The 25,257-nt window shown below is 43.0% G+C and overlaps 2 protein-coding genes and 1 pseudogene across 10 annotated transcripts; all 3 read right to left on the reverse strand.

Moving 5' to 3' along the window:
- On the reverse strand, positions 1–691 carry LOC306646776 (lymphokine-activated killer T-cell-originated protein kinase-like; annotated as a pseudogene). The gene has a single exon. The product of its transcript is annotated as a lymphokine-activated killer T-cell-originated protein kinase-like (transcript).
- A 116-nt stretch (positions 692–807) lies between these two features.
- LOC306646770 (C-C chemokine receptor type 5) lies at positions 808–17,265 on the reverse strand. Of its 6 annotated transcripts, none has more exons than XM_079115478.1 (3): positions 5,506–5,634; positions 3,014–3,938; positions 808–931 (listed from the first exon to the last, which is right to left on the reverse strand). In XM_079115478.1, the coding sequence occupies exons 1-3, from the start codon at positions 5,564–5,566 to the stop codon at positions 874–876; spliced, it is 1,044 nt and encodes a 347-aa protein (XP_078971604.1). In that variant the 5' UTR covers positions 5,567–5,634; the 3' UTR covers positions 808–873. The 6 variants fall into 6 exon arrangements, with proteins under 6 accessions (XP_078971604.1, XP_078971602.1, XP_078971601.1 ...); XM_079115476.1 differs by lacking the exon at positions 808–931 and adding an exon at positions 4,972–5,015 and having other exon boundaries at positions 2,866–3,938; positions 5,506–5,553; XM_079115475.1 differs by lacking the exons at positions 808–931; positions 5,506–5,634 and adding an exon at positions 17,197–17,265 and having other exon boundaries at positions 2,866–3,938.
- On the reverse strand, positions 11,651–18,526 carry LOC306646771 (C-C chemokine receptor type 2-like). 3 transcript variants are annotated; one of them, XM_079115479.1, is made up of 3 exons: positions 18,460–18,526; positions 17,197–17,304; positions 11,651–14,151 (listed from the first exon to the last, which is right to left on the reverse strand). In XM_079115479.1, exon 3 carries the CDS (start codon positions 14,138–14,140, stop codon positions 13,025–13,027), a length of 1,116 nt encoding a protein of 371 aa, XP_078971605.1. In that variant the 5' UTR covers positions 14,141–14,151; positions 17,197–17,304; positions 18,460–18,526; the 3' UTR covers positions 11,651–13,024. The 3 variants fall into 3 exon arrangements, with proteins under 3 accessions (XP_078971605.1, XP_078971606.1, XP_078971607.1); XM_079115480.1 differs by lacking the exon at positions 18,460–18,526 and having other exon boundaries at positions 11,651–14,146; positions 17,197–17,278; XM_079115481.1 differs by lacking the exons at positions 17,197–17,304; positions 18,460–18,526 and adding an exon at positions 16,546–17,146.
- Positions 18,527–25,257: the final 6,731 nt, after the last annotated feature.

Here is a 25,257-nt window from a genome sequence, read left to right on the forward strand (position 1 = left end):
TCACAGGTTATTTAGTTCTAAAGCTTCTACAATGTGTGCAGTAAAAGGACAATCTTTAGGATCTTCATCAGTGCAGACAGAGAAGAGTTTAATTACTTTCTGGTATGATTCATCCAGTTCTTCCATTTTAAAAGGTGGCTTGGTTCCCAAATCTGCACAATATTCCTCATCATTGAAGTCACTTTCATCAAGAGTTTCATCAGTCCTATTTTCATCCAATGGTAGAGAGATTCCTACATCACAGATTTTAATTATTTCAAAATCACCTACAACCTTTGAAGACTCTTGTTTCCATGAAGCAATTTCTTTTCTTGGAGCAGATACTTTTGCCCTCTGGTCCTGTTCAAAGCAACTTTTGAAATGATAGCTGCTGGAAAAGTGTCTTGGCTGTTTTTATTTCATGCTTCTATTAAGTCATTTGGAGACCTTTCACTGAACTCCATCACAGGGCACAGACTGCCATCCCTGGCTTCAGTAAAAGCATGCTAACCTACCAGGTTTGGATGATGGAGGCTTTTCAAAATCTTAGCCTCATCAGTTGGTCTCTTTCGATATATACTTTGATAATCATCATTACATATGGGATTCATCTTTTTCACAGCCCAGGGAGAATGGGACAAACCTCTTGGAGATCAGATTTTTTTTTTCCAGATAATTTGCTTGGCATCTTGAAATTATCAATTCCTTCCATTGTAACAACCAGTCTAGGTCACGTAATTCTCAAATGCTCCCCCTACCTGAATGGCCCTCTGGTGCCAGGCCCTCATGGCCAAGAATGACTGTTCAAGAACACAATTCTATTTAGAAGGTGGTTTTTATTAGAGGCATATTTTCTTCCAAGGGTTTGGAACTTTCTCTCCACACAGGAAGATGTCAGACGTTTGGAGTGACTTGGGGTGAAGGGTGTAGCTCCTCGTGCACTTTCAATGACCTGCAGAACAAAGGAAAGGTATTTCCATTTGTTCACTTCCTGCAGACAGCCACATGCTCTAGTTTCATATTCAGAGCTTGAGAAAAATCAGTAGCACTTCTTATCATTCTGTCCCTTTAATCCCCTGAGTGGTTCTTACCCATTTATGCTTCCTCACCTAGCCTTTGCTATGATTGTCTTAACTACTCTGAAATTCAAACAACCTCAGGGATGTCAAAAAAAAAAAAAAAAAAATCCTAACCCTCTCTTTGAAGTGAATGCATCCCATAGTGTTTGGGTGTGGTTTCTTTGGAGGCTTCAGGAAAAAGTATCTAGCGCCCCCACACTTGGCCTGAAACGTGGAGGTTGGTAAATCATACTTTTGTGGCTTTTGAAGCTCAGGCAACTTGTTTCCAAAGGCATGCGTCACTTCCCCACTTTGTATTTCGATGGGTAAATCCAGAGAGTTGAAACTTCTAGGCAGGCAGAACCATGGGCAATTGAGCTTCCCCTCACCTCTTTGGGGCCTCCTTGCGTAAGGTTATAACACTCTGGATTTTTTGTTTGTTTGTTTGTTGATGGTGTTGTGGAGAGATCCTGGGGCCTTATGCATGCCAGGCAAGGGCTCAACCACTGAGCTACATCCCAGCCCTTTGGATTTCAACTATATGAGCAATCCTCACCTAGAACTCACATGGATCCACAATGTGTATGTAGACATCAGCTCAGGTATTTGCAAATCTAGCTTTTCTGAGCCTCATGGAGAACCCCCAGGAACAGAACTGCGATGGTGGGGCAGCTCTGCAGACAGGAGCCTTCAGTGAAGACCACCTGGAGCCCCTCTGGGGAAGGCAAGATTCAACTCAGAAAATGGGACTCATCCTCTTATGCCAAAGACTTTTCTCATTTACCTAACCCTTCTCCCTATGTCACTTCAAGGCCTTCTCCAATGGGTTTGAAGCCTCAGGATCCTCCCCGAATCCTCTTTGCCACCCAAACTCCAACTCAAATTCATGCATGTTCTGCTGACTCTGCTTCCTAAATGCAGAACTAACCTTCCCTCCTCCCATCCTGGGTGCCTGGCCGTTGGTGGAGGCCATTCCCCTCTGACCTTCCTGATGTTAGCCTTTAGGTTCCAAATGCTCATCTTTCCAGGCCATCCATTGCCATGAAATAATCCTTGTGCATCACAGACAGGCCAGGGAGCTCTGTGTTGTGCTCATGACTCTGACAGAGCAGTGATGTCAAGCTCCTTGAGATCTGGCCCTGTCCTTCCTCCCCAGAGTCTCTCTCAACCAGCCCAGTGTCTTCTTACAGCCAAGCTTTGTACACATAGTCCTGAAGCCTGAAGCATGGGTTCCAGTCTCTCCACCAACAGATGATCCAACTCAAATCCCTTCATTAAGAAACATTCTTCGCTGTCCCAAACCACAGGGTGCTCAGCTGGTCCTGAAAGTCTATGGGACTTTATAGGGAAATCACATATGGACTATCCCATTTCCTAACTGATCACATTTCTATCTTTCCTTTCCTATCACCAGAGACTAATTTTTAGCACATTTACAATCTGTATGTTGCCTTGCACAAGCTAAGAACCTGTACAAAATGTTTCTCTCTTGCTCTCTTTTTTTAAATCAGTAAACTGAAGAATCAGCAATTCTCAGAGGATTGCTTTTATATAGGCAATTTTTGCAATAAAGGAAGAGTTTGCCAATAACATAATAAAAGTAGAGGGGAGATGAAAAGTTTGCTATTACATCAACAAATTTGAATTCAGTTTTCTAGAACAGATGGATTTAAAAGATCCAATATACTTAAAAGAGATCTCAAATAGATGAATCTTGGATCCTCTGTGGTAGTAACTTCTTTTTTTAAAAGAATCACTCCCATCCCCAGGCTGTGTATAAAAACCAAGTCACAGACACAACTCAGTCCAGGACATAAGCCAGCTTGAGTCCAGCTCACAAGCCAACAGAGATTTCCTGCTCCCCAGTAGATCGGGTATACACTGAGCTTGTGCGCTCAGGACCCTCTCTCTGGAAGATGGGACAGAACTGGCAAAAGCGCTTGGCAATGTGCTTTTGGAAGAACACCAAGAGATACCTTCTGAACTTCTCCCCGACGAAGGCGTAGATGATGGGGTTGATGCAGCAGTGTGTCATCCCGAGAGTCTCCGTCACCTGCATGGCTCGGTCCAGTCTGTTTGAACTGTTGCAATTATTCAGGCCAAAGAATTCCTGGAAGGTGGTCAGGAGGAGGACGATGTTGTAGGGAGCCCAGAAAAGAAAGTAGACAATCATGATCACAAAGATGAGCCTCACAGCCTTGTGCCTTTTCTCACTCCGACACCGAAGCAGGGTTCTCAGGATTCCCGAGTAGCAGATGACCATGACAAGCAGCGGCAGCACCAGGCCTAAGGTGATCATCTTTAACGTCAGGAAGGTCTTCCAGAAATGATATTGACTGGCTGGAAAATGAGGACTACAGGTATGACGAGAACCTTCTTTTTGAGATCTGCTGAAGATCATTCCTGGGAGAGAGGCAAGCATGGCCACTACCCAGGTGACCCCACTTGTCACCATCCCAAAGGTGACCGTCCTGGCCTTGAGAGCAAATACGGCGTGGACGATAGCCAGGTACCTGTCAATTGTCAGGAGGATGATGAAGAAGATTCCAGAGAAGAAGCCTATAAAATAGACCCCTGTCAAAAGCTGACACATTGTATTTCCAAAGTCCCATTGGGCTGCGGCATAGTGAGCCCAGAATGGGAGGGTGAGCAGGAAAAGCAAGTCAGAGATGGCCAGATTGAGCAGGTAGATGTCAGTCATGCTCTTCAGCCTTTTGCAGTTGATCAGGATGAGGACGACCAGCAGGTTGCCCACGACACCAAAGATGAACACCAGCGAGTAGAGCGGGGGCAGGAGCCGGGCTGCAACTTGCCTCACGTCAATTTTTTGGCAGGGGTCTGACATCCCATAATCGATGTCATAGCTGGGACTTGACACTTGATAATCCATGTTCATTGACCCTGTGAATAAACAAAAAGTGATGTTTTATAAAGTTGAGGGTAGTTACTGTTCTACTGTGGATGCAAACTCCTTCATACCTTAATAGGTCTTTCCTTTGATGCATCCATTTCCACATTTAACTGAGCTCCCTTCTTATTTCCAAATAATCAACTTTTCTGGGAAGGAAAGTTTTGCTGCTATCCTCCCTACTCACCAGATGGAGCTGAAATTCACAAAAGCACCATCTCATCAAGTAAAATCTTGTTTTCTATGGCAACGTGGGGTGAATGTAGCTAGGGTAACAATTTTGAGAAATGGAGTCAGGCACAGGGTAACTCACAGTTTCATAATCTATGTGGAACTGGCTGTTCCCCAGAGTTAAATCACAAAGAGCACACACCACCAGTGGTCCAGTAAGAATGATCAGGTCCCCAGGGCAGACACTTGAGGCCAATCATTGGGCTAAGGCTTCATACCCACTTGTTCATTTAATCCTCAGGACGATCTTATGAGGCAGGTAATGTTGTTCACATTTTGCGGACAGGACCCCCAAGCACAGGAAGAATGAGTAACTAGCCCAAAGCCACACAGCGAGGAAGGAACTGCGCCCTCAACCACTATGTCACTCACCACCATGCGACTTTGTCCCTCACTTCTTGGCAAGAGAACTAAAGAGCAGGTACATTAACTGGTGGACCCATAGTTAGAGTGGAATGGGCTGAGGCCCAAGTCCCCAAGAAGGTCACAGAAACCAACACCAGTGATCAAACCAGGATGCCATCCTCCCATTTCTCTGGAGTTTGTAGTTTCTGAGTTGTCACATCTAAGAGCAGTCACACAAACACAAGAAATGGCCAAATGGACAGCATTTCATCTACCTCCAAAGGTGAATGTCATAGCTCTGGGGCAGTTTGGCTTTACAATTAGCTGGCTTGGCCAGTGTGTTCAGGTTCCACCACTTGAGACGAAAATCCTCTCTAATTAATCCTGGTCACTCATGAACTCCCTGGACCTCACATTAGGTGGTTGAAAGAAATACACAGAAAATCTCACCTTTTAAAATTCTGAGCCAGAAAAGAAAACATACACTAAATGTCCTGTGGAACACACACATTAGAGGGAAACATTTTTGAGGTTTGTTATTTGATATTAAATTGGACCATTTTTTAGGTTTCCCTTCTTTTTTTCTGGGTGGGGGAAAAACCAGATTTAGCTTCTGGGGGGGCACATGCTCAATGGCACCCACTGGAGTGGTTTCAGTTCTCCTTAGCTCAGGAGAGTCGCTGCTGAGATTTCAACAGACTCCTCTCTCTGGAAATCTTTCTTTTTCAGAGGTGAGGATTACTTATTTTAAAAGTAATACTACTCCCTTTTAAGTCTTTCACTCATAATCATGTTTTGAATCTTTGATGGTATCATAATCTGGCACTTGCTCTAGATCCTGACCTTTCCTTATATTAAAGGTTATATTTTAAGATAGTTCTCTGAGCACCTGGTGCTGCCAGATGTTTTCTCTGGGTTTCCTGTAAAGGTTTTACTCATCACAGAAGCTGAGCTAAGAGACTAAGAGGCTGAGAGGTAACTTACCAGAGTTTCTTGTAGGGGGAACGGATGTCTCAGCTCCTCTGGGCAACTGAGCGGTGCACATTGAACCTACAGCCAGTTTAGAAGTAGGAAATGCACAGTTTCTCTTGAAGAGGGGCGGAGATTAATGAATAAGTGAATTGCAGGGGGAAAGAATCAGCAAACAGTTTTTCTTCTTCTTCTTCTTTTTTTTTCCCTAAGTTGCATTTAAAATAGCTACAGAAAAGAACTCTGGGCTCAGAGTTTGTCAGCTTTTCCCATTCCATTCTTTATTTCACTCTTGTTTTCTGCTCATCCCACTACACAGAGTCTGTTAGAAACTAGAAAGAATTAAGGGATATTAGAGCTAGAAGCACACTTACCTATCTAATCAAAAGTTCACATTCAAATAAAAGAAATTGTGGTCAAAGAGGCAAATGGTTTGTAGGAGACCATAGGGCCTTGTGTGGTAAGGCTGAATGGGTGAGAGCCGGACTCTTTTAACAGTGGCCCTCCAGCAAAGCCAACTTCATATTCAGAGGGGAACTCTGCTTCTCACCTGTGCCCCCCTTTGCCCACTCTCCTTCCATCCCCCATCCCACCACAGCTCACTCACATGGGCTCACCACCGATTTCTGTTTTCTCTTTGTAAACTAAAATAGCTGGTTGTCTAAAGGGTCTTAACCGTACGTTCACCTGTGAACAGGATACATTTCCCGTCTTTCTCTGAATATAGTATCCCATGATACAGATCCTCACACATTTCTGTGCAGGACCCTCCTAACTAGTGAGCATTTACAATTGCCCACATGAAGGCAGATTGACAGATGGCTGAGTTCCTCACACAAGGACATACTTTATTTGGAGATAAATTGATATGGTCAACTTCAGGATTATATGCTAATGCTGTGTGCAGTCCTGTTAAGATCTCTTGGTGGTTGGTGACTTATCCCCAGACCCCAAACTAACAAAGCAGAGCTGAGAATACAGCAGAGAGATGCTCCTGAGTCTCAAGAGCACTCCTGGGCTTCCATTACTTCAGAGATGAAATAAGAAGCTATGGTTTATGATCTACAGGAAGTCCAAGGAGACTCCAAAAAGCAAAATAATAAGCCCCAAACCTGTGGAGGTGGCCTAGTGCCCAGACTTAGCAAGTGGCCTCTGTGGTGATTAAGCCTGAAGCCTGCCTCTCTCCTCAGTTTCTCCTCTGTATATGGGAGAGGAGAAACTTATATGCTCTTATATGCTGTATGCATATAAGAGGGGAAGTAACAAGTCAAAGTCATCCCCCAGGCACTGAGTGACCGAGCCTGCTCCACTACTGCTCCATATATGCATATGCTCTTATATGCATAAGAGCAGTCCCTCAGTGGGTTTGTTGGAAAGATTATATGAGGCATCCACAGCCAGCAGTTAGCAAATACTAAAGTCACAATAAGCACCAAGTTCTTAGATACTTCCTCAGTGATCCTTTCTTAGAGTTTATTTTATAAATAAACTTTAAGAACTTTTGCTTTTCCCTAATAAAATGATTTCCTTGGAGTCTGTGTCTACAGCAGATGAGTATCAGCAAATTAGAATCTGAAAGGTGTCTAGTGCTTGGAGAATGGAAAGAAATGACTGTTCAGAAAAGTGCAGAAATAGCTCAGCACTTGAGAATCACCCTGTGTGGGGCACACGACTGTTACAACAGTGCTCAGGACGCACGAGGACAGTGAATCAGGGGGATAATGTTCAAGTTCATCCCATACGTGCAATTCAAAAGGCAACAGTGAAGGACTGTAGCTATGCTTCCGGGGTTAAACGCTGGCTTCATTATTTACGTATTAACTCTAGACAAAATTATTGACTCTCGCTAAACCTCGTTTTTCTTATCTGTAAAATAGGATTAAAAGAACCCAAACCTACTCGGTATGTCTGTGATCCAGATCAAATGTTAGAAGGATGTACAGCCTTTTCAGACCCTTGCCCTCAGTGGGCTGTGCAGAGAAATACAAAGGGTGCTTCAGAAAGAGTTTGCAACCCAGGCAACCCACAAACATAAAAATTTATAAAACATAAGCAACATAACTTCAGTTTTGGTTCTTTGAAGGAGAGCCTCGTGTTCACTGGTTTTGCACTTGGGGGAACTCCTGACCAAATGTTATGTTTCTGTCTGCGACTGATGTTGGTTCTTGTAGTTGGTGTGCAGATCTGTGTCCTGCATGATTGTCATCAGGGTGACCGAGGACGTGAGGGCCTGCTCACCCGCAGAGGGCACTGTGGAGTAGTGGAGCAGGCTCGGTCACTCGGTGCCTGGGGGATGACTTTGACTTGTTACTTCCCCTCTTTGAATTGCCATTTCCTCACCTATCAAGCGATGTTCTAGACCCAGGGTCAGCTTGTACTTAAACAGTACACAACTCCGTGAGGTTTGGGAAACGGGGTGAGGATTCATAGGCTGAAACAAGGGAGCACAGCTCAGCAGGGTGTCCCTCTTTGGAGTGTCTGGTGGCTTCTGGAATGGGGGTTCATTCCAAGGATGCACAAGAAAGTGAGGACCCATGGGAAATTCTTTAGTAATTAATAAATTAAACTCTGTTCTGGATATAACAATAGCAAGCTAGCCCTTGGTCACTCTGTGACTTGGTTTCTTGCCTCTGCTTCTCTTTAGGCTCTGTGCTTCTCAGTTTGCATGGCTCTGGCTCTCCTGTGTTCAGACACACCATGAGAAATGATCTTTTGATCAGTTCCTTGCTCTAGACTTGATGCCCACCTTGGAAGGCATCTCACGCCACCTTTCCTGTGGGGCACTGGCCAGTTTTAAGGCAGTTGCTCCATCTCTTGCCCTGATGTTCAAGAGGTTGCTTTTTCTCCTTGCCCACACCACCTCTGGGCCATATTCTCAAAGCATCATCAACAGGTGGCCGAGAATGTTGCTTCTTGAGTTTGAAGGGTCAGCGACAGGAGCACAGTGAGCTTAAACCTGCTAGACAGCAGGTCTTTGGAAAATATTGGGGGCATGAGTTGATTCCAGGTGGGTATTGGCTGATGGTGAGATGGACTGCAAAAATAGCAAACGGGTCTTTTATTTTTTAAAAAAACGAAGGTCTAATTACAAAACCAACATGTGTTCATTGCATGAAATTGGGAAAAATAGGAAGTCAGAAAAAATTAGGCATATTTTCATAGTCTCAAAGCAATCCCTTTTAGTTGTATGTTTCAATTCCTGCCTTTTCTCACGCATGCCTTCTGATCATTCTCACACATATACCACTGTATGTGCTGTGTGTTTTTAGTTTTTTGTTTTGCTCAAGATGATAATATATGCAATTCTTCAGGCTACTAAAATTATAGTTCTTTAATTGCTATTTTTAATGAGGTCTCACCTACAGAAAAGGGTACTGGTTTGGGTTGTACAGCCTGGTGAGTTTTAATTTGCACACACCCCTAAGGACTATCTTCACGGCCACTCAGGAAGCCACCCTTTGCCGTGCCTGCAGGTAAGGCCCTCTCTGACTTCATATAGATTAAACTCACCTGTTCTTTAACTCCACATCAGCAGGATCCCAGATACTGTCCACCCCTGTATGGCTTCTTTCCTTCCACATCACCCCATGAACTATATTCAACTGTGCCCTATTACTACACCGTCAGGAGGAAGCTCATGGTGCCCCCAAAGCCGCCTTTACCAAGAGAACCTGAGAATCCCCATAGTCTTCACAGGAATTGGAGGAACTCTCTCCTCTCAGTGTCTCACTTGGTCACCTGCATGCCTTAACAATGATACTTGGGTCCTGGGACTCATAGCATCCTCTGTGGAGACAGCCCCTCACCTTCTGCCTCAGATGCCTGTCATGGTCGGTGGTTGGGAGGTGACCATACTGCTCTTTCATTCCTATCTTTGTCTTCTAGATCCTTCCCAGGCTAATCCCCTTCCTAGTCCACACGCCACATCTCTGACACGTCCTGTAAAAAAATATCAAACAAATTAGGCACCAGAGCAGGCTGTCATGTGCTTGGATATGCCCAAACATGGTGGAACCCCTTGACTCAGCTTAGAAGCATGCATTGGGGATATTTCTTTCAGCTCAGTGCCAAGACAAGGAGCTCATGCAGTCTTAGGCGTGGCAACAGAAGTCCAAAGTGCTGATTAAGGTACATAGACCCGCTGTCATCTTAAGTGGGTCAAGCCACACCTGCAGCTCTATACTTAGCTCTATACATAACAGGATATTAGGTAGGGCTCTTTGGGTTACCCTAGAACTGACAACTATGGGCTATAGCTGGGGGCAAAGAGGTGTGCCCCACTGTTCTAGAGAAAACCACTGACACCTGAGGTCAGACACCTCTCCAGGGCTTACGAAGAGGTGACACCAGTCCTGGGCCTCCGCCCAGCACATCACCCCACTTTACCCCAGTCTCCTTAAGGAATCTATTGGGGGAAAGGGCTGCAGATGTGGTGTTGATGGAGAACATAGTGGAGTCTCTTTCCTCAAAGCCCAGGGGGCTCTGAGGGAGTTGGGTGAGGAATGGGGGCTTGCCAAAGGGCAGGCCAGCACTCCTTTCTCCACTAGGCAGCCTCCAGCTGACCAGAGGACTCGGGGTTAGAGGGAGGTGGGGGGTGGAGATGACATGTCAGATATGCTGCAAGGGTGTCCCGAGGCTGCACATGCCTGAGTCACCTGGCTACCACCAGAGGTAACTGGGCAAGCCCTGTCATGCTGGATCCCACGGTCTGGGCAGAAATGGTAGGCTGGAAGAAGTCTAGTAGCAGAGAGACCCTGAACATCTAAGAAGTGATCAAGGGGAGTGCCACCTGCTCTAGGCCTCCTGAAGGGAGCATGCGTGAGGGCTCTGGAGGCATTTTGGCCAACATGAGTTGGACTACGGCAGGGCCAATTGGATAAAGATGCCCTCACCCTTTTCCCAACTCTACCTCCCTCCTCTCAATGCTTGTCCAGAAGAGGGAGCACAGAAGGTCTCCCTGAGGCAGGCCACTAGCCAAGGGCTAGTGCAGGAAGGATAGGACACACACTTACCCCAGGCAGAGTCCTCCAGAATCCAGTTGACCCTAGGACTGAAACTGATTGGAGAGAAATAAAATAATTTCATATTGTGAAAGGGTGGCATTCGGATGTTTTATAGGAGACAGTATAAGTAAGACTTTATTTGATGCTATGACCTTTGCTTGTGAGGCTGCTGTGCTAGGGAGCCCGTCAGATAGTGGGAGGAAGAGGCCTTCCAAACACCTGATCTCGGACGGCCAGGCTGGGTCCTTCCATAACATTACATGACTGTTTACAACCCCAGGCATGCACTTTCCCAACCTACAAACATAGTGCCAAAGTGACCACATCTGAAGAAATTCCCAACTTCCATCTCTCCCCACACCTGGGCCCCATCTCCTCCCCTCAGTTCCTGAGCTACCTTGCAGAGGGCAGACACTCAGCAGCCCAGCCTCCTCTTCTCTCATGGTGTTTCCTGGGGTTGGTGGCCAGGTGGCTTTTCCTGCTGGCCAATCTCACCTGACGCTGTTTCGATTTGTCAGGGAAGTTTAATGAGCAAAAGCAAAAGAGGAAGGAGGGGTTCTTGGTGAGTAATCCCTCCCTCTCTGGCAGCTTCTGGGCCTCTCTGCAAAATGCCCAGCCCTTCCTAGATGTTTCGGCATCACAGCCAAGGGGGATGGTATGGAGCAGGCTGTGGTGAGCCTCCTCCTCCACCAAAAATGTCTTGAGACACCTGTGCTTGGCATGGTGATCTTTCCTCACCTCATTTCTGTTTACCTCTAATTGCCCACCAGGGGTTCTCCCCAGGGCATGAGCTGGGCTGAGCTTTAGGCCTTCTGGTGACTGAGAGGAGGCTCTGCCTGGTTACTCTTAAGACTCCGCTTGCATGAGGCAGATGTCACTTCTGCTCACCTTCCAGTGGTCGAGCTGGCTGTGGACAGGATGGGGCTGTGTGACTCACAGGGCAGGCAGCAAGGATAGGTGTGTGACTACACCAGAAGTGTAAAGTTGTGAACAAAACACAATCTTCCACACCACAGGATAACAAAACAGACAATTGCTTTTTGGGGTGCTGGGATGGAACCCAGGGCCTTGTGCATGCGAGGCAAGCATTCTACCAACTGAGCTATATCCCCAGCCCCCAGACAATTGCTTTTAAAAAATATTTTTAACAATGTAGTTAGAACATTGATTTATTTCCCAATATTTACATTTGATCATCATCAAAATCAAGTCATATGCATTTGTTAGGATATCTGAAGGTGATATCCCCCCCATTGCCACACCTTCCAGAAATCTCTAGCCATGTGGTAAAATGAAGTTATTATACGTTAGTAACTTCCAGCTCCCAAGTTGCCTGGTTCCCAGTGTTTCTTGTTTCCATCAGATCAGTAACGCACCAGGTGACAGGTAAGAGCATCTTTAATGTGGTCCAACCAGGAGGAAGGCCCGTGCTCACTCAAGCAAGTTTCTCCAAACCCCTCCTTTACAAGTGGACTTTAAAGCTCAGATTAGGAGCTCACTTGATTAGGAGTTCCTCTGGCCCAAAGGGGACAACTTGTTATCAGCAAGGTCATCTGCAAGGCACTGAAGCACTTGAAAATGTTTAAATCCATAACTTCATCATGACAGAAAAACAGATTTGGGGCAACAAGCTTGAGAGAATGAAGCCACGGTAGAGACAGCCACTGTGGAGTATGTGCTATGATCCAGATGATTCTCCTGCTTGGACACCCACAGACCTAGACCCCAAGTCTCTGCCAGCCAGGAGCCATGTGTGTCTGCTCCCCAGTCCCCCAAGCACATAGCAGGCTCTGAGTTTTTAAGCTAGAGTCAGAGTTGTCACTCTTAACTAATAGAATATTTTCAGGCATGGGAAAATAGATAACTCTTAAAAGAATGCTTCATCATGTTTATAAGTCATAATTTTCAGCCTTTTTTTTTCTATTAAAAAAATGTCTGAACTCTATGCCTGTATCAAAAAATAAGGCTCTGGAAGGTAGACTGTGAAACATTTGTTCCCAAACCATCTAGAATCTTTCTCATCTAGGTTTACCCTGCCTGGCAATTTAGACACTGAGAGTCGCAGGTCAAGATGTGTGATTTTCAATGCAGGGGCCTCTGTCACTTCTGTGTCCAGTCTCCTTGTCCCTAAGGACATGACCCAGTGTCCCCACCTCTTGCTGTTCCTCTTCTGTGACCATTTAGGGGTGTATGTGTATGCAGTTTCCTTCATATTGTCCCTTGGTCTATTCCCCTGGACCTTCACAAATTGTCTTTTGGAGTGGTGACAATTGTACAGCCAAGAGTGACATGATAAGGACTGTGGGGAAAGAAGGCACCAGGAGGCAGAAACAGCAGCTAAAGTCTCTATCCACAGTTCTGGAATATTCCCTGAGCATGCATTAGAGATGCAAAGAGTGATAGGAGTCACTCCTGGCATGGCCCTGAGGTTCGTGGGTGCCTGATTTTTAGGTCTCTCTTCTTCAACGGAGGCTTGATTACATATGGATTGTTATCTCCCGTAAAATACAACAAGCAAATTGTCACTCATTTCACAAACCAACGGAGACATCCTGCTCCCCAGTGGAAGGGGTGTATGTGGAGCTCACTCGATCTGCTGTCTCCCTGTAGAAAACTGGACATTGTTTGCAGAGGCGCTTGGCGATGTGCTTTCTGAAGAACACCGAGAGATACCTTCTGAACTTCTCCCCGACGAAGGCGTAGATGATGGGGTTGATGCAGCAGTGTGTCATCCCGAGAGTCTCCGTCACCTGCATGGCTCGGTCCAGCCGACTGCTGCTCTCACAGTTACTCAGGCCAAAGAATTCCTGGAAGGTGGTCAGGAGGAGGACGATGTTGTAGGGAGCCCAGAAAAGAAAGTAGACAATCATGATCACAAAGATGAGTCTCACAGCCTTGTGCCGCTTCTTCTCGTTCCGACACCGAAGCAGGGTTCTCAGGATCCCGGAGTAGCAGATGACCATGACGAGCAGCGGCAGCACCAGACTTAAGACATTCCTCATTATCGTATGGAAATTCTTCCATCTTAATGGAAAATGTGGGCCACAGGAGTTATTTTCTTCTTGAAATCTAGTAAAGATGATTCCTGGGACAGAAGCAAACATGGCTGCCACCCAGGTGATCACACTGGTCACCACCCCGAAAGTGACTGTCCTTGCTTTTAAAGCAAACACAGCATGGACAATAGCCAGGTACCTATCGATGGTCAGGAGGATGATGAAAAAGATTCCTCCAAAATAACCGATTTGATACAGCCCCGTGAATAATTTACACATGACATCTCCGAAGATCCATTCGTTTGCAGCATAGTGAGCCCAGAATGGGAGAGTGAGAAGGAAAAGCAGGTCAGAGATGGCCAGATTGAGCAGGTAGATGTCAGTCATGCTCTTCAGCTTTTTGCAGTTGATCAGGATGAGGACGACCAGCAGGTTGCCCACGACACCAAAGATGAACACCAGCGAGTAGAGCGGGGGCAGGAGCCGGGCTCCGATGTACTTCACGTCGGGTTTGTAACAGGGAAGGCTGTAGTCATAGTCATAGGTGGTGGTGGATTCTTCATTGCTTCCTTTAATACTTCTCATAAACAGAGAGTGAGATGTGGATAAAATATTCTGGATGAACTGGGGTAACGTGTCTTTGTCTTCCATTTTCTCCTGTTCTGTAAAAGAGGACAGATTGAGGACCGCACAACATATGGACCACCGTCCACAGTCCAAACAGCCTTGCTCCACTTAAGCCACTTCCTGGTCTTTGGTCTCTTCTTCACAACTATCTCCTTGAAAGCAAGTGCCTCACTTCCCTTTTTCTCCTACCAGCAGACACGGGTTGTCCGCCCAACAGCCATTTCCAATGGGTTGTCCACCCAACAGCCATTTCCAACGGGTTGTCCACCCAACAGCCATTTCCAACGGGTTGTCCACCCAACAGCCATTTCCAACACCCTTGTCTTCCCAAACCATCATGATTCTCACTCAGCTAAAACTGCTGAATGCTTAACTTTAGCTCCTCTGCAGGTAGCACACAGGCTTGTGACCCAGCCCTGGACAAGTGAATCTTCTGGAAAGGCTCTTTCAACATAAGAGAGGCACAGAAGAAACACCGCCTGCCTCCTTTACTTTTGAAGCTTGTCTCATGTGGGCTTGGTGCTTGGGACCATGAATGAGAAACCCAGAGAACTGAAGAGAAGCCATGCAGAGTCCCAGCAGATGACAACTGCTCATCTTCTAACATTATCATTTGAGGCAGGGAAAAATCCATCATGAATTGCATTTTCTATTACTTGCAGCCAAAAGCATTTTGATAACTCTCTTAACTTTCTACTTCCACCATTCTGCCAAAATCTTTCTCACTGAGGTTGCTTTAACAATCCAGTTTTCAAATTCCTTAACTTTGTTCCAATTTCATCCTCATGCAGCAACTGATCTCTTGCTAACTTTCTCCATTTAAAGCTCTTTGGCTTCCAGGAGGAAGTTCCTTTCTGAGTACTTCTTATTAATGTTCTTCATTGGCATTTCTTCCCTCTGCCCATATGAGCCCCCATGCACTCTACTTGGGTCTCACCTCTTATCATTTGGTTTTTATTTCTGCTCTAAAATTCTTCTGGAATCATCTCAGCCAATCTCAATATCTGACTCCCCAGATGTTAATGCTTCTCAAAATTCCTTCTTCGAGTTGCACCTTTTCCCTGAATCTCAGAGTTGAATTTTTCATTACCACCGTATATCTCCCCATGGATTTATTTGCTTCACCAACATTAATGGAGCATCTGCTATGATTCATATCCTGTTTTAGGCACTGAAGATTCATCAGGGAGCAATACAGGCCTCAGAAGCTACCACACATTCCACCAGCCATGAACTAAGCATTCCCTGAAATTTGCTCCAGGTTATGGGCTCCTTATTTTATTCATTATTTTGTTATCTGAGAAACAAGGCTTGGTATTACCCTGGATCCCTTCCTCTTCATAAAATGGGAGTCAGCCCTTGGAGCCAAATGGACCTGGATTGGAATCTTCCCTCTAATGTCCAAGCTGTGTAATTTGAGGCCAATGACTTCTTCAAGTATTAGTTTCTTTATGTATAAAGTATTGACTATGCTGAGTCACTCTGAAGATCATTAGAGATAAGTAAGGATTTAGCATAGCCTCTAGGGTAGAGAGAGGCTCTGCATGATTACTGTGTAAGAGTCTTTCCTAACAAAGACCTCTCAGATTCCTCCCCTCTTTATCTCTTTCAACTGTCAGTTTCTTGCCTCATAAACTCCTCAGCCCTTGCTTTGTTGTGGTCTTTCCTTTACTTGTGGCTGGTCCACAGTCATGTTCCCTTTCTCTGAAGCTGAAATTGGATCATGCACATCTCAGCCTAAAACCTCCAGTGGCCCCATGACTTGTGTATGGTGGAATCTTAAAGATGACAGCCAGACAGCTAGCATGACCTTTCTAAGCTCACTTCTTAGCTTCATCTCCAATCACTTCTCAGGTTCCCAATAATGACCTTCAGCCACAGTTGTCTTCTCTCCATTTCCCCCCAAACTCCTTCATGCATCAGTGGTTTTGCATATACTTTTCCCTCTGCCTAAAATATCAATGAGCTCCTATTCGTACTTTAATATCTCCTGTACAAATTCCACTTCTCTGTGAAGCCTAATCTGCATGCTCTCTCAAACCACTCTTATTCATCTAAATAAACTCATGTCACATGATCTTCCAATGCATTGTATGCACCTCAAGGTTAATGACTAGATCATACTTCCATGTCAAGTTCTTAGGATTTCGTTTATCAAAAAGAGGTGCCAATCAATGTTCACTGAATGAGCACATGAAACTATTTATAATAATAATAACAAGAAGACCTAACATCCCTAGGACTTGATTGTGAAGAATTTTTTTTTCCTGGCATTGACTATACATTTGCTTTCATCCATCCATAAACCCATCCTTCCCTCTCCCTGTGATTGCCACATTTCACAAGTCTTGCGTTTCACACCACCAAGTCAAAATCTTGAAAACTGGAGAAACTAAATAAGATTAAAGTTGGAAAAAAAATGCATCCACCTGAAGACTTCCAACTTCAGTGCTCCTGAAGTTGCAGGTGCTGTGTTAACTACAGAGTGCACATTAATTAATTTAAACTTCACCACAGCTAGCTAGCACTGGGCTTCTACTATAGTAGCACTGTCCTAGGTGTCATTTCAAGCATCAGGACAGATTGTGCAGAACTGATAGGGAGCCATTATCACTCAGAAAAAGAAATTCCTCCCTTCAGCCTCAGTGGACCTCCTGAGTGGAGGCAAGAAGCACATTTTGTTCCAGAACCTGAATTGTCCCATATGTGGACTAGAGGAAAAGATTTCAAGACAGAAAGTTCCAGCTCTTTGAAACCCCTGAATGCTCAGAGGCACAGAGTGAGCCCATTGGGGACTTGGAGGGTGATTGAACAGAGTGGCTGTCCTTCCTTTCTTTGTTGTCCACACTTTGCTGTCACCTAAGTCCCAGGGAAAGTCCCATCCTATCACACCCCGCGCTTCCTCCCTGTTATCAGGGTCTTTCTAACATCTGCGGTGTGCATGACCACCTGACCCCCTTTCCTCCACCTTGATCATCTCCCAGCTGTGGGCTGTGCGCCCCTAGGGTGAGCCTGCACTCTGCACTTCCAGCTTTGAGTCTCTGGCTCGTAAAGTAGTGGGAAAATCCCCCCCAACTCACCAGTGGATGGCTTCTTCCAGGTGACCCCAGTGTTTCAGGCTTCTCAACAAGTGCACCGACAGATCTGGAGGTAGAAACTTGGTGTGCAGAAGTAGGAAATCAAGTTTCCTGCAGAAAGAGAAGGCGGAGATAGAAGGGTGAGTGATGGTGAAGAGTTGAAAAAAAAAATCAAAAAGATACAGTTCTTCTTTTCCAGACAGGATCGTTATACACTGGGCTGAGGTCTCCAGAGGAGGATTGATTTTGAAATCTTGCTTGTGCAACCTTGATTGTGATTCAGGGCGTTTCTGTATATCTGCTCTGACATGTAATGACACTGAGCTTCTTTATCTGATGGGTCTCTGCATCTGGAACTTTTCCACTTGCTGCCCTCCTGCTTGTGATCATTTGCATGACATGAATGCAATAGAACTGAGCATTTCTTAGAGGATAAATGCAAGGGGCTCTTTGCCGAGGTGCAGGAAATGCAAAGAGGTTTTACTGTGACCTTGTGCCCTGGTTTCAGTGTTGCGAATTTGGGATCTGGTTAGAAACTTTGTTGAGATAAAATGTTTAATGAAAGGGAATGCAAAATGATCTCTTGGGTCAGGGATATCCTCAGGAAGAATGGTCTCACTTATTATAGATCCCACTCCTCTGAAAGACATTTTTTTTTTTTTAAGAAAAAAAAATGCTGCAATGTAGGAACATTCCCTGAGGTCCTACAGACCTTAGATAGGATCATCTGAATCAGTCCCTGGGACTGTTTGGAATTCTGCAGACCCTGGGGTCAGGATCTTATGTTATGGCCGTAGCAAATTTCTAAGTTTCCACTTCCCAAACTATAAACAATGAATCATAAAATCTCTAGGACCTGTAAGGGTTAAATGAATATAAAGCAGCTAGTACAGTATCTGGTATGCAGTAGGCACTCAACCAGGGACAGCTTTGCCCAAGCCATGTGCAGAGAGGAGGGCTGAAGGATGCAGCCAGTCAGGGTTAACAATAGCAATGAGATCCTCGGTGCCACACAGGTATCCGTTCTAGAACTAAAGAAGTTGTAACCATGTGTCCTGAGTAAGTCCAGGTTTTGATGCTAAGGATTTTCCTTAGAAGACAGTTCCTTTCCTTCCTTGTTCAGGAACAGGCTGACCTGCCATGTCTGGAATCTCCTGACCCTGGGTCTTACCACCAGTTCCTTTGATTCAACCCAGGATAAGGAAGGTCGAGACCCAAGAATTTTGCTGTCTCCAATTAAGACACTTTACATTTCTATCCACATACCTGAGATCATTAACTTTAGTCCTGTCATTTTTGTCATCAAGGAGAGGCACAGAGGTAGGTGGTGGCAGAGTCAGGATTCAAATCCTATCTGACTACAGGAAACAGGTGTCACGTGTGACTGAAATTTGCAAGAGATTGTATAAGGAGGAACGTGTTTACAGCAGGGTGACCAGGGAGGAGAGAACCAACCAGGTGGTGAGGTGTCCAGAGTCTAGCAACATCAAGAGCTAGGACTCCTATGCTTTGTGGGAGACCAGAATGTTCACCCCAAAATATGCCTCTTTGGCATTGGGCTCACAGCTGAAAATGACTGTGAAGGAGCAGATGCAGGAAAGTTCTCTGCCTTCCCTCTATTTGTCTAAAAGCAGGACATAGATTCTATGAAGGCAAACAAAGTGTCCCCACACCCTTCTACCAGGGAGAGCAAAGGTTAACCACCGGAGACAACTGCAGATCCTTATCAACAGGGAAATGACACCAGAAGAATCTGCATTAACAAGCTTTTCTAACTAGTCTTTATCTGCTATTGTTTGTCTTCCCAGAGTTTTCCATCCCTAGAGACTCAAATTCCTTTTCCTTGGTCTTGCCATTTATCTTATATTTTATCGTTCTTCATTGAAGATGCTTTATAAGCAGAAATCCAAAGCCACTTGCTTGAGAATTATTCATTCTCTGGATATATGCTATGTAGATATGAAATATACATGTTATTGTACTTCTTTTTTTTTTTTTCCCTTTTGGTAAACTATCTTTTGTTACAGGAGTTATTCCAACTGAGAAATTATCAGAGTTGAGGCAAAGATTATTTTTTTTTCTTCTTAGAGCTTAAAGGGTAAAAAAAAAAAAAACCAAAAAAACCCAAAACAATAACAAAAACAATATCACCTGAACTCCACAGAACAGGACAACCGAGGAAGAAAGTCACTCTAGCCTCTTGCTCCCGCTCTCTGATCTCCTGCCAGTACCTCTGGAGGCTGAACGCAATGGGAGGATGGCTCGGGGGGAACCAAAGAACCATCAAGTCAGATAGATTTTTTCCTGGCCACTTTCTGCTCATCTGGTTCACACAGATATCCAGAAAAGCAGGGAGCCTTAGTAAGCACGTCTTAGAATTTGTTATGCATGTTGAGAGGGTTGGGAAGGATGCTTTCCCATGAGAACTACCTGTTGGCACTGAGCTTACGGTTTCTACGATTCCCAATCTGGAAGACGACTATCATGTAGCCTTTTGAGGAAACCTGAGAGAGGGTTCATTTCAGCCACGTGGCTCTGTGTACCCACTGACCAAGCAGCATCATAGAGAAGTCCTGGCCATGGATGCCTCAAGGTGACCTGGGCAGAGATGAGAAGCTTGAGTCTTCTGCAAGCCAATGAAATGAAAATAACTCATGCTCTGTATGTGCCACAAGAAGAACTAGACTGACAGGAGGTATGAGACATTGAAGACCTTGCTGCTTCTCACTCTGAAGGTCAGCAGTTAAATTGGGGGTTCAACTAGTCAAGCTGAAAGTTAGGTTCCTTCTCAGAACCTATCTCTCTGCCACTCCATGGATGGCAAGACTCAGCCCAATGCAAATGTGGGGAAAGCAGGCCTGGGGAGAACTGGTGGTGGGACCAGAAGCAGAAAGGTCTATCAATGGCCTGAAGGTACTTCGATGATGCCCTGGTAACAACCTGTGTCCTCTGCAGTGGATTTGTTCAGTTGATACCTTCGGAGGATAGAGAAATTCTTGCCTCTTGTCATCCCAGTTGCTTTTGGTTCATTGTGGTTTCTCTGGTTTTCATGTTTCCTGTGACAACGAAAATAGATTAGTGTGTTCTAGGATTTTAAACCTTTGGTTTTAGTTAAACATGATCTGGACTAATATGATAACCCCAGAAAAAGTAGTTATCAAGTTCCTACCTGTTCAGGTCATGTCTTCCTAATAAAAATAACAGCTATTTCTGTTGTTTTTGTACTAAGTGATGAAGTAGCACAAGGCCGCAATGAGAAAGGCAGCAACTAAAAGAAAGAAAATGTCAAGTAGGGAGGGAGACATGATGTGCTCCCCCATCTTCTGAGTTCCCTGCAGCATCCAAATGAAGATAAGACTGTGTGGTTGAAAATAGAAATAAAAGACCATCAAAATTGTCATGTAAGTCTTTATTAACTAAGAACATAAAGGTAGTGGATCAGATGTTTCCATACTTTCAGGTCAAATAAACTTTGGGGAGAAAAAGGAGAACTCAGGTCTTTACCACATTTACTGGCTGAAAAGCTCTCTCAGTGATTTAAGAGGATTTGTTCAAAGTCTGTATTAAGGAATTAATCCTGTGTTCTGGGGTTCAGATGCTCAATAACTAACCTTAGACCTCAGTATAGATGCCTCAGGGGTAGCCTGTGGTAGCAAGAGGGACTTGGGGATAGGATAGAGTCCTTGGAATGAATTCATAGATGCCCCTGGAACATGGCAGAGACATGCCCCTGAGGAATGAGAAACACAGTCACACACTGCTGGCCTCCTCCCTGTCCCAAGGCTTGATGACTGCCTACAGGATGAGGTTTCCTATGTGTAGTGTTGTTGTGGCTTCTGAGGGTCCCAGGGAGGGGCATAGCGGTCTGGCGGATATCAGGAAATCCAGGTTATGCTTATTGTAGGTACAGGTGGCATGAAAAGAAGCCCACAGAGCTGGATGTGGCAAAGATTCTGATTGGTGAACATTTCTGGCCTCCATCTGGGTGGGTAGCCGGTGGTGGAGATCATGAGATGGACCCTGACCAACCACGGCAGGTTGGGGTTGTGGCTAAATGATGTTGGTTTTGCAGGAACATTGCAGGAACCATTTGCAGGGTGGGGTAGTGGGGGAAGGACCAGAGTGTGGTGGACAACTCATTTGTAGCGCAACTCAGGCGTACAGTACTATTTCAAAAAGTAATGCACGTTGAAAGTGAAATTTGATTCTCTAAACAATCAACGATCTGACAAACCTTTATCTAAAATGATGAAGAAAAAAGAGAGAAGATGCAAATAATGAAAGTCACATGAAAGTGGGGCTATTACAGCCAACTTTACAGATATAAAAATTATAAGAAAATATTATGAAATACACCAAAAATGAGGAAACCTAGAAGGAAGTGAACAAATTTCTAGAAACACCAACAACTACAAAAAATTGACTCAAGAAGAAATAGAAGTAGAAAATCCAAAAAGATCTATAAAAAATAGATTGAACTAATAATGAAAAAACTCCCTCCACCAAAAAATATGTATTTTAAATGACAAAATTGTCTTTTAAGTCTTTATTAACTATATATATATAGATCTATATGTGTGTATATATATATACGTATATATATACGTGTATATATATATGTGTATATATATATATGTGTGTGTGTATATATATATATATATATATATATATATATATATATATATCCTCACTGGTAAGTTCTCTAAACATTTAAAGGAAAATTAAAATCAATACTTCTGAAACTTTTTCCAAAAATAGAGGAAAAGGGAATACTTCCTCATTTATTCTATAAAGCCAGTATTGTTATGAGAGTAAAGCCAGGGAATTACGCCAGAAAAATGCTATAGATCAATATCTTTCATGATAGAGATGCAAAAATTCTCAACAAGTTATTAGCAAACAGAATCCAACAACACATTAGAAGAATTATACGACAACCAAGTACGATTTATTCAGGGAATGCACATGAGTCAACATACAAAGACCAAGCAATGAAGTATACCATATTAATGAAAAAAGGCAAAATAAAATAATACACCTATGCATAATCATCTTAGTTGACACAGGAAATTTTTTTTTAAAATTCAATATACCTTAAGACAAAAATACTTGAAAGAAAATGGAATAGAAATGAACTTCCTGAACATAAGATAGAGCATTTGTCAAAACACCACAACTAACATTGTGCTCAGTAACAAAAGAATGAATGATTTCTAAGACCAGGAATAAGACAAGGATGCTCGTTTTCATCACTGCTATTTAACATCGTACTAGAAATTCTAGCCATTGGAATTAGGTAAGGAAAGGAAATCAAAGACATCAAAATGAAAAAAATCAAGAAACAAAACTATATTCCAAGATGACATGATCCTATATATAGAAAATTCCAAATAATCCATTATAATCCTTACTTGAATTCATAAAAAAATTCAACAAAGTTGCAGAGTACAAAATCGACACACAGGAATTGGTTGTATTTCTATACATCAGAAATGATCAATCCAACAAGAAAATTCAGAAAATAGTTTCATTTACAATAGCATCATATAATAAAATACCTAGGGATAAATTTAACCAAAGAAATGAAAGACTTGTTCACTAAAACTACAAAAAAATTCTAAGAGAAAATAAAGAAGATCTAAATAAAGGAAAGATAGCCCATATTCATGGATTGAAAAATTTGGTTTCAAATTACATTACAAATATACAGTAACCAAAATAGTGTGGGACTAGCATACAAATAGATCAATGGGACAGAACTGAGAGTTCAGAAATAAACTCATGCATTCTTTGCTACTGAATGTTCAACAATGGTGTCAAGACTATTAGATGGGGAAAGGAGAGACTCTTTAATAAGTTGTGTGGGTATAACTGGATGTATACATGCAGAAGAGTCAAGTTGGTTGGATCTCTTGCTCACATCATCTACAAAAATTATCTAAAGGTGGATCAGTGACCTAAATATGAGAGTTGAGATTTTAAAACTCTTAGATGATAATATAAAGGTAAATCTTCATCATCTTTAATTTAACTATTCATAAATATTCATAAGTATCAAAAAATTAAATGATACTTTTATCAAAATTAGAATCTTTGGTGCATTAAAGGGCATTATAAGTAAGTAAAAAGGTAATCTATAAGATGAGGCAAATATTTGCAAATCATATATTTGATAAGGGCCTAATAACCAGAATATATAAAGAAGGTCTAGGGCTGGGGAATGTAGCTCAGTGAGTACAGCCTCATACTTTACTAGCAAGCTTGAGGTTATGGGTTTGATCCTCAGCACTGCAATAAACAAATAAACAAACAAAAGAATGACTTTCTCTCAACAACCAAGACAAATCAGTTTTAAAACGGTTAAAACACTTAAAAAGACATTTCTCCAAGGAAGAAATGATCAGTAAGCACAGGAAAAGGCAAGTCAACATCATAAGTCATTAGGGAAATGGAAATCAAAACCACAAGATACACTACACCTACTGAGATGATCACAATTTTTTTTTAATGGAAAATAAAAAATGTAAAAAGGACTTCAAGAAATTGAAGCTCTATTATGTTGCTGGTGGGAATGTAAAATGATGAAGCAGACTTGAGAACAGTTTGACAGTACCTATAAAGAGCTAAACAGAATGATTATTATATGATCCTACATTTCTAATTCCAACATAAATTCCAAAGAACTAAAAACAGATAATCAAATACTTGTATATGAATATTCATAGTAGCACTATTCACAATAGTCAAAATGTAGAAATAACCCAAATGTTCATTAATGGAGGAATGCATAAGTAAATTGTGGCCTGTGCATACAATTATCCATAAAAAGAAATGAAGTACTGATATGTACTGTAATGGGGATGAGCCTTTAAAACATGCTAAGTGAAAGAAGCCAGATCTAAAAGACCACATATTTTATTGCTCCACTTATATGGAATATTTAGAAAAGGTAAATCCATTATGATGGAGGCTGATTGGTAGTCATGGGGTCGTGGGAGGGAAGAATGGGGAGTAGCTCACTGATGGATGTAGAGCTTTGTTTTAGGGTGATGGAAATGTGTTGGAGGTAGAGCACATCATTGTGAATGCACTAACTGCCATGGAATTGTTCACTTTATGTTGAGTGAATGCCACTTCAATAAAAACAATCTGTTGATCATAGAAAATCTAAACATTATAGAAAATAAAAATAGAGGGAAACAAAATCATCCATCATTTTGTGACCCCAATTTTGTGACATCTGCCCTATTTTCCCTCAACTTATAGATTTGGCTTTTAAAAATATTGTTTAGACAGCATTTTAGTCTTACCATATGTAAGTTTTTGTACTTGTTTTGTTTTTCTACTAAGGAAGCCAAAATTTTTCCATGCTGTAAATTATTCACAAACAATTTTAATGGCTACATGTGGCCCATTATTCTCAGAAGATTGGCAGCCAGATGCAAGGGTATCTCAGCCTTCTCTTGTATCTGGTTTTACTGCCAAGAGAACCAGGAATTTTACTGTGCATGAGGTATTATCATAAGGTCTTATTTTATTACCTGAGGACTCTGGGAAATGTGGGACTAGTTGGGGACTCTTCATAATAGTTTATCATCCTTTCCCCTTGATTCATTAACTTGGCCATGATTTGCCTGGCTTTAAAGTCAGACTGAGCATTGCAATGTGTAATGACTGATCTTTCAAATTTTTCATTGAATTGTCTTCCATATTTTAAAAATTTTTTTAAAAATTTCATTTGTTCTAATTAGCTGTACATAACAGTAGAATGCGTTTATACATTTTGATAGATCATATGTAAATGGAGTGTAATGTCTTCCATGCTTGTTAATGACTTTGCACTGACTTTTATTATTCAATCCTTAGATCAACATGGGGGGAGATTAACACTTCGCTTCAAATATGAAAAAATGTCACTAGAAACAGGATGTATGTATTTATCTGTAGAATGTTAATTGGGAGCATAAAGAGTTCTGGAGACTCTTAATAAAATAAAAGATGCACAACGCAGTAAGATGTGTGTACTTAAGGGGGTGAAATCATGGTAAGCTGGAGAAAAGCAAC

The sequence above is a fragment of the Sciurus vulgaris genome, assembly GCF_902686455.1.
Source record: "Sciurus vulgaris genome assembly, chromosome: 16".
NCBI lineage: Eukaryota > Metazoa > Chordata > Mammalia > Rodentia > Sciuridae > Sciurus > Sciurus vulgaris.

Coding starts and splice junctions, on each gene's coding strand:
- LOC306646770 (XM_079115473.1), bottom strand. CDS start 5,566: ATGTGCACCGCTCAGTTGCCCAGAGGAGCTGAGACATCCGTTCCCCCT. Junction 3,939..5,505: donor TCCCCCTACAAGAAACTCTG/GTAAGTTACCTC, acceptor GTTTATTCACAG/GGTCAATGAACATGGATTAT.
- LOC306646771 (XM_079115479.1), bottom strand. CDS start 14,140: ATGGAAGACAAAGACACGTTACCCCAGTTCATCCAGAATATTTTATCC.